At 39.6% G+C, this 14630-nt stretch overlaps 1 protein-coding gene across 2 annotated transcripts in view; it reads right to left on the minus strand.

Annotated features, from left to right (window-relative positions):
* Positions 1-10378, minus strand: part of polq (polymerase (DNA directed), theta) — a 55694-nt gene extending 45316 nt beyond the window's left edge. Inside the window, exons 1-5 of one of the 2 annotated variants that reach the window (XM_069888467.1) lie at positions 10006-10378; positions 4186-4297; positions 2705-3527; positions 1854-2015; positions 261-391 (exon numbers count right to left, since the gene is read on the minus strand). In XM_069888467.1, coding sequence (XP_069744568.1) covers positions 261-391; positions 1854-2015; positions 2705-3527; positions 4186-4297; positions 10006-10103 — 1326 coding nt within the window. In that variant the 5' untranslated portion in view covers positions 10104-10378. Of the gene's footprint in view, positions 1-260; positions 392-1853; positions 2016-2704; positions 3528-4185; positions 4301-10005 lie in introns of both variants that reach the window. The other variant, XM_069888466.1, reaches the window with a different exon arrangement.
* Positions 10379-14630: the final 4252 nt, after the last annotated feature.

Here is a 14630-nt window from a genome sequence, read left to right on the forward strand (position 1 = left end):
TTAAGAGTTTAAGGTGTTGATTTCACGAAGGTGTCCAAACTTTCTTTATTTGTTAATATCCTCTTTGCAGCCTCAGCCATTACTTACCCTAACCATCCGTGATGCGCAAACATGAACATTTCCATATAGCATTACAACGAATTCTCTTGTTAAATTTCAATTTGTGCTTTTCAGCTGACCTCCAATAATGGTCATAAATGCACATACTGGATTAAAATTATTTTTTAAACATGTGTCACATCACCAGGATCTGCACTCACCTGCAGATAATACATTTTTTCTTTTGCCACAGACACAAAGGGCAAAATGAACAGTGCCTTCTTTTTCTTTTCCAGAGCTCTCTTTAGAATTAGCAATTCTGCAATAAGTGTCTTTCCAGCACTAGTCGGGGCTATAACACAAAGAAATCTGTTGCAGTTGCGCCAGGAATTATTGTCACATATATATCTCTAGATTTTACTGGTTGGGTTCCAATGGAAAAAGCAATAGTTCTTGTATAAACCAACTTTTTTCTTAATTTTAATTCTAAAATTTAATCACTGGGTAATTGCAGAAATACTATGAATGAAGTTATTAAACAAGTGTTCAATATTGTTCAATATTAAACATCTATTCCAAAGTTATTGAATAAAGAGTTTCCGTGATCAAATTTATTCCGAACACTAAGATTGCGTGACAGAGAAATATTAAACATTTATTCCAAAGTTACTATATAAATAATTTCCGTGATCAAATTTATTCCGAACACTAAGATTGCGTGACAGAGAAATATTAAACATTTATTCCAAAGTTACCGAATAAAGAGTTTCCGTGATCAAATTTATTCCGAACACTAAGATTGCGTGACAGAGAAGTTTTGATGACTGGTGAAAACACTGAACTTAGAAACCAAACTCAAACAAGCCCAGAATGAAAAAGAGAATGAAACCTAGTGTGTATGTGTGCATGAATAATGTGGCATCTGCTAGTAGAAAATACAGTATGCAACTGTTTTTATTTAATGAAACATTCAAAGGAAAATGGAAAAGCTAGGACAAGAAAAATATATTCAACTCATCAAACCAATTAGTCCTACAGCCAGAAAATTTCAATATTACTTTTTTTGGGAAAGTAACCAAATATATCAAGTTCAGCAAAATTACCTCACTCCCAGAATTAAATTATACAATTTTATAGCTCATTGCAAAATTTTAGCAGGCAAGTTATACATCTATTTTACCACACCCTCTCAATATGGAAAGACATTTTGTCATTTAGAAGAAATTTTATCTCATCCATGGTAATGTCATCTAAACAACTAATAACTGTACTTTACTGACAGGTCCATCAGAATCCAATGAGTAAAAAATGATATTCAAGATTCTGAAATTTCCTTCACTGCTTCTTTCAATATCCCTTGATAATACTTTGCCCAATCCTGTATATTAATCCACTTTCAAAAATGTCAAACTTCTGGAGGACCAACTAATTAAGATTGTACTTTTTTTTTTACTGGATGATACTTTCAGTAACATTTTCTTTGAAGGTTTTCTATTATAAATTTAATTTTGATGTGATGTGACAAAAATCACACAACCAACTAATTTTCATTCTAGTGAATCTTGATAACGGAAACGCTTGCATCACATCTTCAAGCATTAGCAAATGAAGGCACAGCACCACTTCTGCTGAAGGCCATCTTGTGTGACTAGAATATTTCTCTGATGGACCAGGTAGAATATGGTAGGTCATCTTTTTATCCTGCAAGATATTTTCTTCTATAAAAATAATGCAGGACATCAATACTTTGTGCAAGGTGGTATTATCAGGCTGATTTTGCACACCAGAATACTGATTTTAAATGGAAAAACTACCGGAATAGACCAAGTTTCTTCCCTCCAAAACATGATGCTGCATAAGACATTCAGCTTGCCATTCAAAAATGCTCACAACCCCCATGCTCCGATACTTCTCCAGAACCTCTTTGGGTATGCCCCAATTCGATAGCAGCAGCATCTCCTTTTGTTCTCCTTGATCTGAAATAAAATGAAAATAACCCTGCTGAGTCTGCAGGTTCCTCTGCATGGCATTAATCAGGCATATCAACAATGTCGCGCAAACTGCCCTCGTTACAGACAGAAATGTTTGAAAAGAATAATTGCAGTAATTTTGCTGTTCAATTATTAGTTAAAAGAGATTACCCATGGGTGATCTACAAAACACATGCACTTTGTAATTATTAGATTTAATGCTCAACTCTAGAAAAAATGAAAATATTGCAAATGATGGAGTGACTAAACCAATAGAGCACATTCCAACCAGGTGAATTGTACACTCATCAAGCTGTGTAACATTTGCACTCATACTTTCCCTGTATCCATAATCATTAATTGTTACAGAACTGTTACTCAAGTTCATGAATAGAATGTCTGGGTCTATGGATTGAACATGGAGAAAAATTGTACTGATGGGGCAACATATAGAATGTAAAAACAGAAATTCATAACTTTTTCTTCCTTCCAACATTCTCTCTAAAATAAGAAATTAATGGAATCTTAAGTACAAACTTTAGCAAACAGACCAAGACTGAAATAGAGGCAAGTAATCGTACACTGCAACTGCAAAAGGTGTCTACAGTTTAACTTCCAAAATACCATGCAATGTTATTTTCTATGAGAGTTATTGGAAAACAGGATAACATTTGCTCACATGAAATGGATTGTACCTGTTTTTGTCAAGGACTCATTGAGTTTGCTACCTTCTAATAAACTTTGACTGAGGCCAGGAGGAGGTGTCAGTACTGGCAAGGAACGGTTAGAATCAGAACGTTTCTTCGCTTGCAACAACTTCTGGTGGTTGGGGCTAAGCGTGATGCATCTCCTCGAAGTGTTTAAACTCATATCCAGCTTGTGCAAGTTTTGAGCCTGCCTTTTAAACACAGGTTTTACTTTTCGAAACTTCTGTGGGGCTTCATTAAATGCTAATGAACACCCAGGAGAAATCATAATTTTCTTCGCAGTAGGATAGGCTGAGGTACATGAATCTGGACTGTTAATAGATGAGGGCCTTTCCCTCTTGTGTCTGCTGACCGGAAGTAATGTTCTTTCACCAGTCTTTGAAACACAGATACCCACAGATCTATGGTCCTCCACAGAACTTCTGTCCACTTCCTTAGAGTCATTCAGCAAAGGGTTATTGATCAAGTCACAGGTAGCACGTGTTATTTCTGACAAAGTATTTGTCCGTACAGTAGGTGCTCTGTTCTGCAACGATGTTTGGCGCAAACTGCTATTATAACATTCTCTTGCTTCAGAACTTAATTTTGACCTCTTCTTGTCAGCATTTAAAAGTTCACCTTGCTTTACTCCTTCTGACACATTTCCGTTAGAATTGGAAGCTGCTTTACAGCTGTTCAAATATACGACCTTTAAAGCATCTTCTTTCAGAATTCCACCACTCCAACTTTTCTCAAGTTCATCATCCAGTGATAACGATGAGTCAGACATGAAACCACAATTCGCAATGACTGAATCTACCTTAGAAGAAACCTGAATAAAAGAAATATACAAAGGCATTGCTTTATTCTTCATTCTGTGAGTAAATCTCCTGTGCTCAGGGATTTACTTTAAGGCCTGATCCAAATATTTCCCTGACTAGAAATGCAAAATATTTCTATGTGTACTAGCAAGAGTACTGATGGTTTAACCGTACGCATAACTCTTTGAAATTTATGCATTGAATGACCTTGGAATCTCGTCAGAATTTGAAATCAGTTCTCTTTTTATTGGTATTCCCTGAAATCTAGTTGTTTATTTGTACAATTATTAAATTGTCCAGTTTCTATGCATTGACATGCACGAGGAGCTTTACAAACATTAGTTGACATATTTTTACCATGAGACATTAAACATCAAATATATGTACAATTCATTTGAGAGATCTTAGAAGAAAAAAAATCGGAAGTCACTATATTGGTATACTCCTGCCTAACTGCACATTCACTTTTCTTTAAAGCCTTAAGTTTCCTTTTGCACATTTCATATTAAGCTTAGCGAACTACTGCTACCTGATAGAACATACAGGATTAACCACTATAAAATTGATAGATTAGGCTATGATCTACAAACTGACAACAAAGGAATTTTTTTTTCAGCTCTATCTAAAATCAGTTAAATGCTCTTCAGTCATCCTTGTAGTAAAACCCACCTTAGGGCAGGTCCCATTAGCTTGATTTTCCTTGCCTCTGGAATCTTCCATGGGGTTTTGCTGCAGTAAGCGACTTGATCGTCGAAGGGTTGGGGAATGTGAAACCATCATACTGCTTGTATAGAGGAAAAAAGGTCACACAAAAATCACTAATTAATGATTGCACCAACCCATTAACAAGGACTTAAAGATTCATTCATCATCAGGGCAAAATGCAGAATCCCAATGAACATCACCTGCTCATTCATGGACAAGACTCTTCCTTTAATTTTAAAATCCACTTGAGAAACTGTAGCAAGTGCTAATGGGATAAAACTGGAAGCACATTAGGGTTAAGGTTACAATACGACCTGTATTAAGATCTAAATGAGTGGTACATCATCTGCACTCCTTCAAATAACATGAACATCATCATTGCTGATTCAATTTTCTTTTAATTACATTCATAACGTGGACATATTGTAGCAGTGGTCATATTTCCAGTGCAGAGGCTAGTCCCCTGGCTCAGGAGGGAAGGGAGGAGAAGAGGAGAGCAATAGTGATTGGGGACTCATTGGTTAGACAAGTGGAAAGGAGGTTTGCAGGACGAGATTGGGACTCCCAGTTGGTATGAAAGCCTCCCTGGTGCCAGGGTCAGGGATGTCTCCAATCGAGTACACAGCATTCTGGAGGGGGAGGGGCAAGCAGCCATGTGCTGTGATCCACATGGAGTCCAATGACATAGATTGAGGTCTGGAAGGAAGATTATAGGGAGCTGGGGAAGAGGATAAAAAGCAGGACCTCAAGGGTGGTAATCTCGGGATTGCTGCCTGTGCCACGCGCTAGAGAGCGTAGGAATAGGAAGATGTGGCGGACGAATGTGTGGCTAAAGTGTTGGTGCAGGGGACAGGGGTTCAATTTGGGGATCATTGGGAACCCTTCTGGGGAAGGTCTGACCTCTACAAAAAGGATGGGCTGCACCTGAACTGGAGGGGAACCAATATCCTGGCAGGAAGGTTTGCTAGATCTGTTGGGAAGGGTTTAAACCAGTTTGGCAGGGGGGGTGGGAGTATGGAGATTAGGGTAGAAGGACAACTAGATTTGAAGGGAGAGAGGAATCAGATGGGTAAAATTAATGAAAGAGAGGGGGGTAGTAAAAGTAGATGGTAATCAAAGGAGTGGATGTGGGGGACATTCTCTCAAGTGTATATATTTCAATGCAAGGAACAGCAAGAAAGCCAGATGCTTAGAGCGTGGATTGACACATTGAAATATGATATTGTAGCCATTAGTGAAACTTGGTTGCAGGAGGGGATGATTGGCAGCTAAATATTCCAGGATTCCTCTGTTTAGGTATGATAGAACAAGGGGGATAAAAGGTGAAGCATTGCTTGTTAGAGAAAACATTACAGCGGTCCTATGGCAGGATAAATTGGAAGGCTCATCCAGTGAGGCCATTTGGGAGGGAGGAAGGAAAAAGGCATGAAAACACTAACCCCTGTATTATAGACCCCCTAATGGGCAGAGGGAATTAGAGGAGCAAATTTGTAAGGAGATAGCATATATGTGTCATAAACATAAGGTGGTGATTGCAGATTTTAACTTTCCACATATTGGCTGGGACGCCCAAAAGAGCTGGATGGGTTGGTGTTTGTCAAATGTGTTCAGGAAAGTTTTCTAAATCAATACATGGAAGAACCGACTATAGAGGGGGCCATATTGGATCTCCTATTAGGGAATGAGATAGGTCAGGTGACAGAGGTTTGTGTTGGGGAACACATTGGGTCTAGTGATCATAATACTGTTAGTTTTAGGATAATAATGGAGAAGGAAAGGTATGGACTTAAGGTTGAGATTCTTGATAGGAACAAGGCCAATTTTGAGGACATGTGAAAGGATTTAGAAGATGTGTATTGGGAAAATTTATTTTCTGAGAAGAATGCAATAGGTAAATGGAGGAGATTCAAAGGAAAAATTATGAGAGTACAGAATCGGTATGTCTCTGTGAAGACTAAAGGAAAGATTAGTAAATAGGTTTTCAAGGGATATTGGGAAATTTATTCAGAGGAAGAGAGATGTGTACAATAAATATTGAGGTGCTTGAGGAATATGAAGTGTACAAAAAAGATCTTAAGAAATAAATTAAAAAGGCTAAAAGGAGATATGAGGCTGCTTTGGCAGGCAAGGTAAATGAAAAAAAATCCAAAGGGTTTCTACAGGTACATTAAAAGTAAAAGAATAGTGAAGAATAAAATTGGGCCCCTTGAGGATCAGAGAGATATGCTACGTGAGGAGTCAGAAGAGAGGGGGGAAATTTTAAATTATAGTTTTTCTTCTGTATTCACAAAGGAAAGGAATATTGACTCAGATGAAGTAAGGAAAACTAGTAGTGAGATCAATGAAAATATATAGATTAATGAGGAGGTAGTTCTGGCTATTTTAAAGAGAATCAAGGTGGATAAATCTCCAGGTCCTGACAAGATATTCCCTAGGACCTTAAGGGAAGTTAGTGTAGAAATAGCAGAGGCTCTGACAGAAATATTTTAAATGTCACTAGCCATGGGTGAGATGCCGGAGGATTGGAGGGTAGCTCATGTTGTTCCACTGTTTAAAAAAGGCTCTAAAAGTAAAATGAGTAATTAATGGAGAATGTTCTTAGGGATGAATTAACAATTATTTGGATAACCAGGGACTGATCAGGAGTAGTCAACATGGTTTTGTGTGTGCTAGATCATGTTTAACAAATTTTATCGAATTTTTTGAGGGGGTTACAAAGAAGGTTGATGAAGGGAAGGCTGTGGATGTTGTCTTTATGGACTTTAGTAAGGCCTTTGACAAGATTCTGCATAAAAGGTTAGTTAGAAAGGTTCAATCATTAGGTATTAATGTTGAAGTAGTGAAATGGATTCAACAATGGTTGGATGGGATATGCCAGAGTGGTGGAAAACTGTTTGTCAACTTGAAGGCCTATAGAGTGCTTTAGGGATCCATTGTTGTTTGTCATATATATTAATGATCTGGATAATAGGGTGGTAAATTGGATTAGTAAATATGCAGATAATACTAAATTGGTGGTGTGAACAGTGAGCTGGCCTATTTCTGAGCTGTAATTGTTATATGGTTATATTATATAATTGCTCTTGAAGGTGCACATATCTTTATCACACTATCATGTGTTGCGACTTTAAGGGACCAATAGACTTGAACCCCAAGGTCCCGCTACTTTCTGCATCCTTTCTTCTTTCATTTGACCTCACAATGCACATCACTTCAGATTTGTCCAAATCAAACACTATTTACCATTTCAACACACAAATTTCCATCTGATCTAAATCCTGCATTATCCTCAGACCAGTTACATTTTCATCCAAATTATTTATACATATAACAAACAACAGTTTCCAGCACTGAATCGTACAGAACACTGCTGGACGTTAACCTCCAGTCAATATTCCTCCATCAATACTCCATCTTTTATGACCGTCAATTTTGGATCCAATTTACCAACTTGCCAGGTGTCTTAATCTTCTGACCAATCTGCCATGATGCCCTAACCTCATTAATCTTCATCATTTCCTCATTGAACTATCTACAGCTTTCAAAAAACCCTTCTCATGCACCTAACAAATTTTGCCACATCTACATTCTGGTCAATAGGAGGGTCTCAGTCAATATTAGGGAAGTTAAAAATTATCCGTGACACCAGCCATCATTTTTTGTTTACATTGTTCCAAGATCTGCCAACATATCTTTTTCTCTATGGCCCCATCAAAGTGACTGTACCTTTTTTATTCCTGAGTTCTATCAATCAGCCTCACTGGATGATTCCTCAAAGTGTATTCTGCCTAATCAGTTAAGAATGTCTCCACATTTTTTTTAATATATCCTTCTCTATCACATCTGAAACATGTAAACTTGAGAACAATGAACTGCAAGTTCTACCCTTCTTTTAACAAAGTGTCTGCAATGGCTACATTGTCATACTTCTATGTTCTAGTCCAATCTTGAAGACCATCTGCCTTACCCATTATCCTTGCATTAAATACCGTATATGCTGGTGTATAGGATGACTTGTGTATAGGACAAGCCAGGAATTTCCACCTAAAATGTAGGTTTTAAGCAATACCCATTGTACAAGGTAATCCCCAAATCTGGCACTTACCGCCAACCAGTGGATGCTGTTAAAAGCAAAACACAATATTTTAATACCAAATTACCCAGAATAGATTTTAATTTTATTGGCATATTTTAAAATAAACCTCCCTCAGCTCCTGTAACAGATCGTTTAAAGCTATTACGGAGCCAACAACAGTCGAACTGGGCAGATGCGCCCAATAGGAGAGTGCTGAGTTCACACATAACTAATAGGTCATGCGCAAGATTGTATCAGAACCAATGGGAAGATGACAGATGATGTTAAGACTTCTCTGCTAAGGTTCAGATATTAGACCTGGGATACAAGACAACCCCGATCCTATGGTGACATTTTAAAGTTTGGTTCGTCCTATACACCAGCAGATGCGCCCAGTAGGAGAGTGCTGAGTTCACGCATAACTAACAGGTCATGCTCAAGATTGCATCAGAACCAACGGGAAGATGACAGATGGTGTTAAGACTTCTCTGCTAAAGTTCAGATATTAGACCTGGCGTACAAGACAACCCCGATCCTATGGTGACATTTTAAAGTTTGGTTCGTCCTTTACACCAGCATATATGGAAAAGTGTATTTCTGATTGGCATACCGCTCCTTTGTAAGAGTGCACCTTCTGGTAAGCATGTTTGCTTGGGTTAAGTAGGAACACCGTGCTGGAGAAACTCAGCAGGCCAAACAGTGTCCTTTATATAGCAAAGATAAAAATACATAACCAATGTTTCAGGCTTAATCAAGGTATGGAAAAATGTTGCTAGGGACTTGAATAAAAAAGGTAAGGGGAGGAGGAACATGGTTGCAAAGTCAGGAGGTAATAGGTGGAAACGGGAGGGAGAGCATAGCAGCAAGGGGAGGAGGAATGACTGGGTGAATAGAGAGGGAAGGAGGTGGAGAGCTGAGGGAAAGAAGACAAGGGGGAAGGGAAGGGAGGGCAAAAGGAGAGCTGATTAGCAGAAACCAGAGAAGTTGACGATAAGGAAACTGCTTGACCTGCCGAGTTTCTCCAGCATTGTGTTTTTACTTCACCAAGGTGTCTGCAGGCTTACTTCTTGTTGGGTTATGATTTTTGTAATATATTTATAAGGAAGGAATAGGAATTCAAAATGTCAAAAAAATTATGCAAAGTTATCTTAATGATCACATATGCAAATATCTTGTGATTTATACAAAATATCATCCAGTGAAGATGAAATAGCAATTGGACTAATAACTCAAAAGGTCTTGACTAATAATCCAGAAAGTACATCATCAAATGGCCTCGAAGTCAGTTTGAAATATTTGGTAATGTATTAGGTAGTTGTGTGAATGGGGGGTGGGTGAGGGAAGGGTTCTTTTCGTATAATTTAGCAAGAAAGCATGTCATTCCCTAAAATGCTGAGTTTATGTTACTTATGTACAACTTCACACACAACCAGTTCATCCTTGGCCACACAAAGGAAGTGCAGGGCGGGCAGCATCCATAGAAAACAATGGAAAGTCGACATTTAGGGCCGAAAAGTCCTGACAAAGAAGAGCAGGGACCGAACAGACCCAAATCATCCACTTGCTTATTGCCTTCTGTGGATACAGCTCGTTCCTCAGGTCTTTCTTTGTGTGTTGCTCTCGTTTTGCAGCTTCTTGTTGATCTTATTAATTGGCAATTGATTGGCCTGTGCCCGACCACATTCCCACGAAGCCTGGGCGCGTGTTACCTTGGCTTCCTGTCAGATACCCGACGTTGGCCCATATATCTTTTCTGGGGTTTGATGGCTGGGGCGGCCTCTTCATTCGTCATTTTTCCGCATTTCATCCTCAGGTTCACACCTTATTTAATGCAACATTTTGAAGCCAATCTCTGGATCGTTTTCAGTTGTTACCTCGTCACGTTTCAATGTTCCTTCTGGTTAAACGACATTGAATGGCTTTGAATTCAACGAAACCCCGCACATCGGTTCTCCCCAACTGTTCCCCTGATTCCCATGAACAGACGCGAACTCCTCGAACGCTTGCCCCTTATATTGCCCGTTACCCTCAGCCTGTGGCGCTGCAGCGTCTGACGTTACCCACTTGGACAACTTCAAACTGCCCGCCATGGGCGACGGACAAGCCGGAACCGGAAGTGGGACCCGGAACCGGAACCCGGTCCGCCGCTATAAACGTCCCCGGCGCCTCGTGCCGCCCGGACACTCTCTCAGCCCCGAGCACAGACACCCAACGCTGCAGAAGTTTGCCAGGGCAAGCAATGCCCTTGATGTCGTAACGGTTCCATTATTCCAGAAGGTGACGGGCTGGAGAGGGTTTAGTACCTTCTTTAAGGAATATAGAGGGGCCGAAGGACCTGTAGTGTGCTATGTTCTCATCACCAGCCCTCTTGGGACCCAGGTGAGATTAGTGAGGCAAAGATGCACCCTAAACTCTGAGGGAGATAGCCCCAGTAAATCACCAATCCAGCGATTTAAGGGGGATCCTCCCCCCCCCCCCCCGCGATGACGCGTCACCCAAACTAGTCTCCCCTGTCCCCCCCCCCCCCCCCACCAGCTGTCAGTCTCCCTCCCTCCCCCTCCACCCTGCGGCAGCTGACCCCTCTGCCCTTGCAGCAGCGACCCCTCTCCTCTCCCCCACCACTGGTAGCCAACCCCTCTTCTCTCCATCCCCAATGGCAGCCAAACCCCTCCCCCCCCCAACAGCAATCAACCCTTCTCCTGCTGATTGCAGCACCCCCTCCCCCCACCTCCCCCGCAACATTGACCCCCCCATGGCAGCGACCTCACTCCCCCTGATCACTGCAGACACTTCAGCCAGGGTTTCCCCTGTGACACCAGCGCTAAGGGCTGATGTCATAGGAGTAACCGGGTCGGCCAGTTTGCAGTTCAAGGATTTTACATTCCTAAGGATGCTGCATGACCTGCTGATTTTCTCCAGCACTTTTGTGTACCAGTATTGGAAACAAAAGAGTTTGATTGCCAATACCAGTGTAGAGCAGTTGACCAAACCTCTTAATTGCAACATTTCCAATCTAATCCCTCTTCATTTTACATCTAGTATAACCAATAGTTTTAAGCATTTAGTCATCTTTACGACAACAAATCCAAGAATTTCAGCGTCATCAGCTAGTACTTCACATTGAATACTCAACTGATCAACAAAACATAAATGATGCCCAAAAATGCCGAGATTTCTGACATCAATAAATGACATACTTTCAATGGCAGTATGTACTGACAATAACCACACCAGTAGTGTGAGTATAAGACAGCTTGAATAAACTAATATGGACACTAAGAGGTCTTGTCTCTCTGCAAGACAAACCTGGAAGGCTAGACTGTAGCTCTGGACTGCTTTATATACAAGGTCACCGGGATGACCCCTGATGACCTAGTGGTGGAATTACATCTCACCACACAGTATTTTGTAGTGCTTTGGTATATTGAAGCATTGTAAATAATGTTTTTTTTTCATTTGGAGGAACTATTGTAATGTAGACAAAACACATCAGTATCCTAAAAATAGCCAAGCTGATAGACCACTTAAACAAGAAAGTGCAGATGGTCAAGTGCAATACACAATTGTGTTGGAGAAACTCAGCAGGCTATGCAGTATTCATAGGACCAAATAATTTGAATTTTGCAGATACATCTTGAAAGGAATACTGTTAGAAAGTCAGAGAATGTTCAATGTATTTTTTTACCTTAACAATAACTTTCAGCTAAATTGTAAGAGACTTCTTGGTACCCTCAAGATGGCAGTAGTGTTGCAGCTATAATTTGACTTTAACTACAAATTTAAAAAGCACAATATTCAAACTCAAGGACAATGGTCCCATGCAGGTATTAATAGAATTAAGTTGACCTTCTCTGAAATATTAACACCAAGAAGCCAATATTTGTGGGGGGCGTGGCGTGATGACGTAGAAGAGAGACATGTTGAAATATCTCTCCCAGCAGGTTTGAATAAAAGCCCGTGTTGGAGTGACCTAAAACTACATTAAAGTAATTACATTGTGATTTAATAAGCAATCAGTTACAACTATAAAGAAAACTATAGATCAAACTATGAAAAAAACGACTTCTAGACCAGCAGCAAGTTTGGAAGATGTTCGGCCTACCTTGGAAGTGGAGCCTGCAACCTCAATTAGTCCTTCCACCCGGGGACAGTGACGACTGCCAGCAGTGTTGTCGGCAGCACTGCCGCTTGTGCTGAGGAGCCCCAGGAAAGATGACATCCGGAGCTCCCCTCCCAAAGCCGACGAGACGGTGCATGTGCACAATACCAAGAATTTTTAACCCCGGGGGGGCTGCTACTCGTCGATCCAGCGAGTCTGGATTGACTGAGAGTAGGCCACATACACAAGGGGAGGGGGAGAGGGGAGCTGAGAAGACTGAAAGAGACAGCAGAAGGGGGAGAGGACACAGCTCTGGAGAAGAGCTGATCAGTGACCCAGAAGAAGAGCCTGAAGGACTTAAGACTGGTCAGGGTAGGCCTTTTACTGAATACAAAGAATATTTTGATGGACAATTTCAAGTTATGTTACAACACGTCAGTGGGTTTTAACTCTGTTAATCAACAACTGGCTAATATTAGAGATGATACTTAAGGCAGAATTGGTGAAACTGCAAAGGTGGTGGATAAAGTGCAAGAAAAGGTGAAGAAAATGGATGATAAAGAATGGAGAGTTGATAAGGAAGATTTATTGAAAAAAATTGATACCCTGGAGAATCAGAGCCGTAGGAATAATGTGAAGATAGTTTGAAGGATCATATCCAGTGAAATTTTTTCGTGAATGGATACCAAAGATGTTGGGCGCTGAAATGTTTTCAAAAGGCTCGGAATTGGACAGAGTACATAGAGCTTTAGGACATAAACCAAAGCCTGGTCAGCAACCCTGATCGGTCTTGATTCGTTGCCTGAGATATCAAAATAGGAAAAGGTCTTCCCCACCTCAAATGAGAAAGAATGGAAGTGGAGAGGAGTCTTTGAAGGGGAAGAAGAAGAACAAAGAATTGGAGGAAACTTACCATACTTGAAATGTGAATTTTAAAGTTGTGATAAATATATTTGTGGGGGAATGTGAAAACATTGTAACTCGGCCGAACTCATCACTCGCTTAGTGGCTTGGGCCACTACCCATGTTTTTGGGGGAGTTAGTATTTGTCATTTGGGGGGGGGTTAAGAGGGAGTAGGGTTTTTTCTAAATATATATAAATATGTTTTTTTCTTTCTCTTTCTTTAAGGGGGTGATTTGTTTTGACATGTTGGGGTGGAGATCCAACTGTATAGACTATGGAGAGGATAAATTGGATGGCTAATCTAAAATTTGCTACATTTAATGTGAAGGGGCTCAATAATACAATTAAGTGTAAGAAAGTGTTATATAAAGAAATTTAAAGTAGATGTTGCTTTTTTGCAAGAAACACATTTAATGGATAGTAAACACCAAAAATTACAAAGGAATTGGTTAGGTCAAGTAATTTATTCTTCTTTCAATTCAAAAGTGAGAGGGGTCGCAATTTTAATTCTTAATAATTTATTTTTACTTTGGAATTTTAAAGGAAATTGTATACCTATTATATAAGACATGATGAGAGCAAAATAGAGGAGTTTTTAAGTAGACTGCAGTTGCCAAGATTAAATGACTGGAGTAGGGATCAGTTGGAGAGGCCAATTGGTTTGAGAGAAAATAGATCAGCTTTAAACTCTATGCCAAATGGTAAATCTCCAGGGGAAGATGGGTTTATAGTAGAATTTTATAAAAAAGTTTCAAAGTTTAGTTTTCCCAGTATTTGAGGAGGTTCTTCAACAAGTATCGGATACACAATCAGTTCCAGAATCATTTTCTCAAGCAATTATTATGGTGATTCTTAAAAAAAGATAAAAATCCATTAAACCCAGGGTCTTATGGACCAGTCTTATCATTGAATGTTTTAACATCTGACGGGATGAAGGAAAAATACCAAATCCCTGCTAGAACTCTTTTTTGTTATTATCAACTTAAGTCTATGTTGTATGATTGTTTAGGGAGACATTTAGATTTGCCTAAAGAAACGACATTTGAAGATTTGATCCAAGATGGAGGAAAGAAAGGGTTTATTTCAGAAATGTATAAATTGCTGCAACAAAAAATGCCTAAGATTGAATTGCATAAATTGAGGCTTAAATGGGAGAAAGTTTTGGGAGTTCAATTTGACATGGATTGTTGGAAGAAGATTCATAGAGATACTATGACAAATTAATCAATGTTAGGTATAGATTGGTAACTTATAATTTTATGCACCAATTATATTTAACTCCAGAACATTTGAAAAGATATAAACTGAGTGCTTCAGATGTGTGTTTTCGA

The sequence above is a fragment of the Narcine bancroftii genome, chromosome 7 (assembly GCF_036971445.1).
Source record: "Narcine bancroftii isolate sNarBan1 chromosome 7, sNarBan1.hap1, whole genome shotgun sequence".
Lineage (NCBI taxonomy): Eukaryota > Metazoa > Chordata > Chondrichthyes > Torpediniformes > Narcinidae > Narcine > Narcine bancroftii.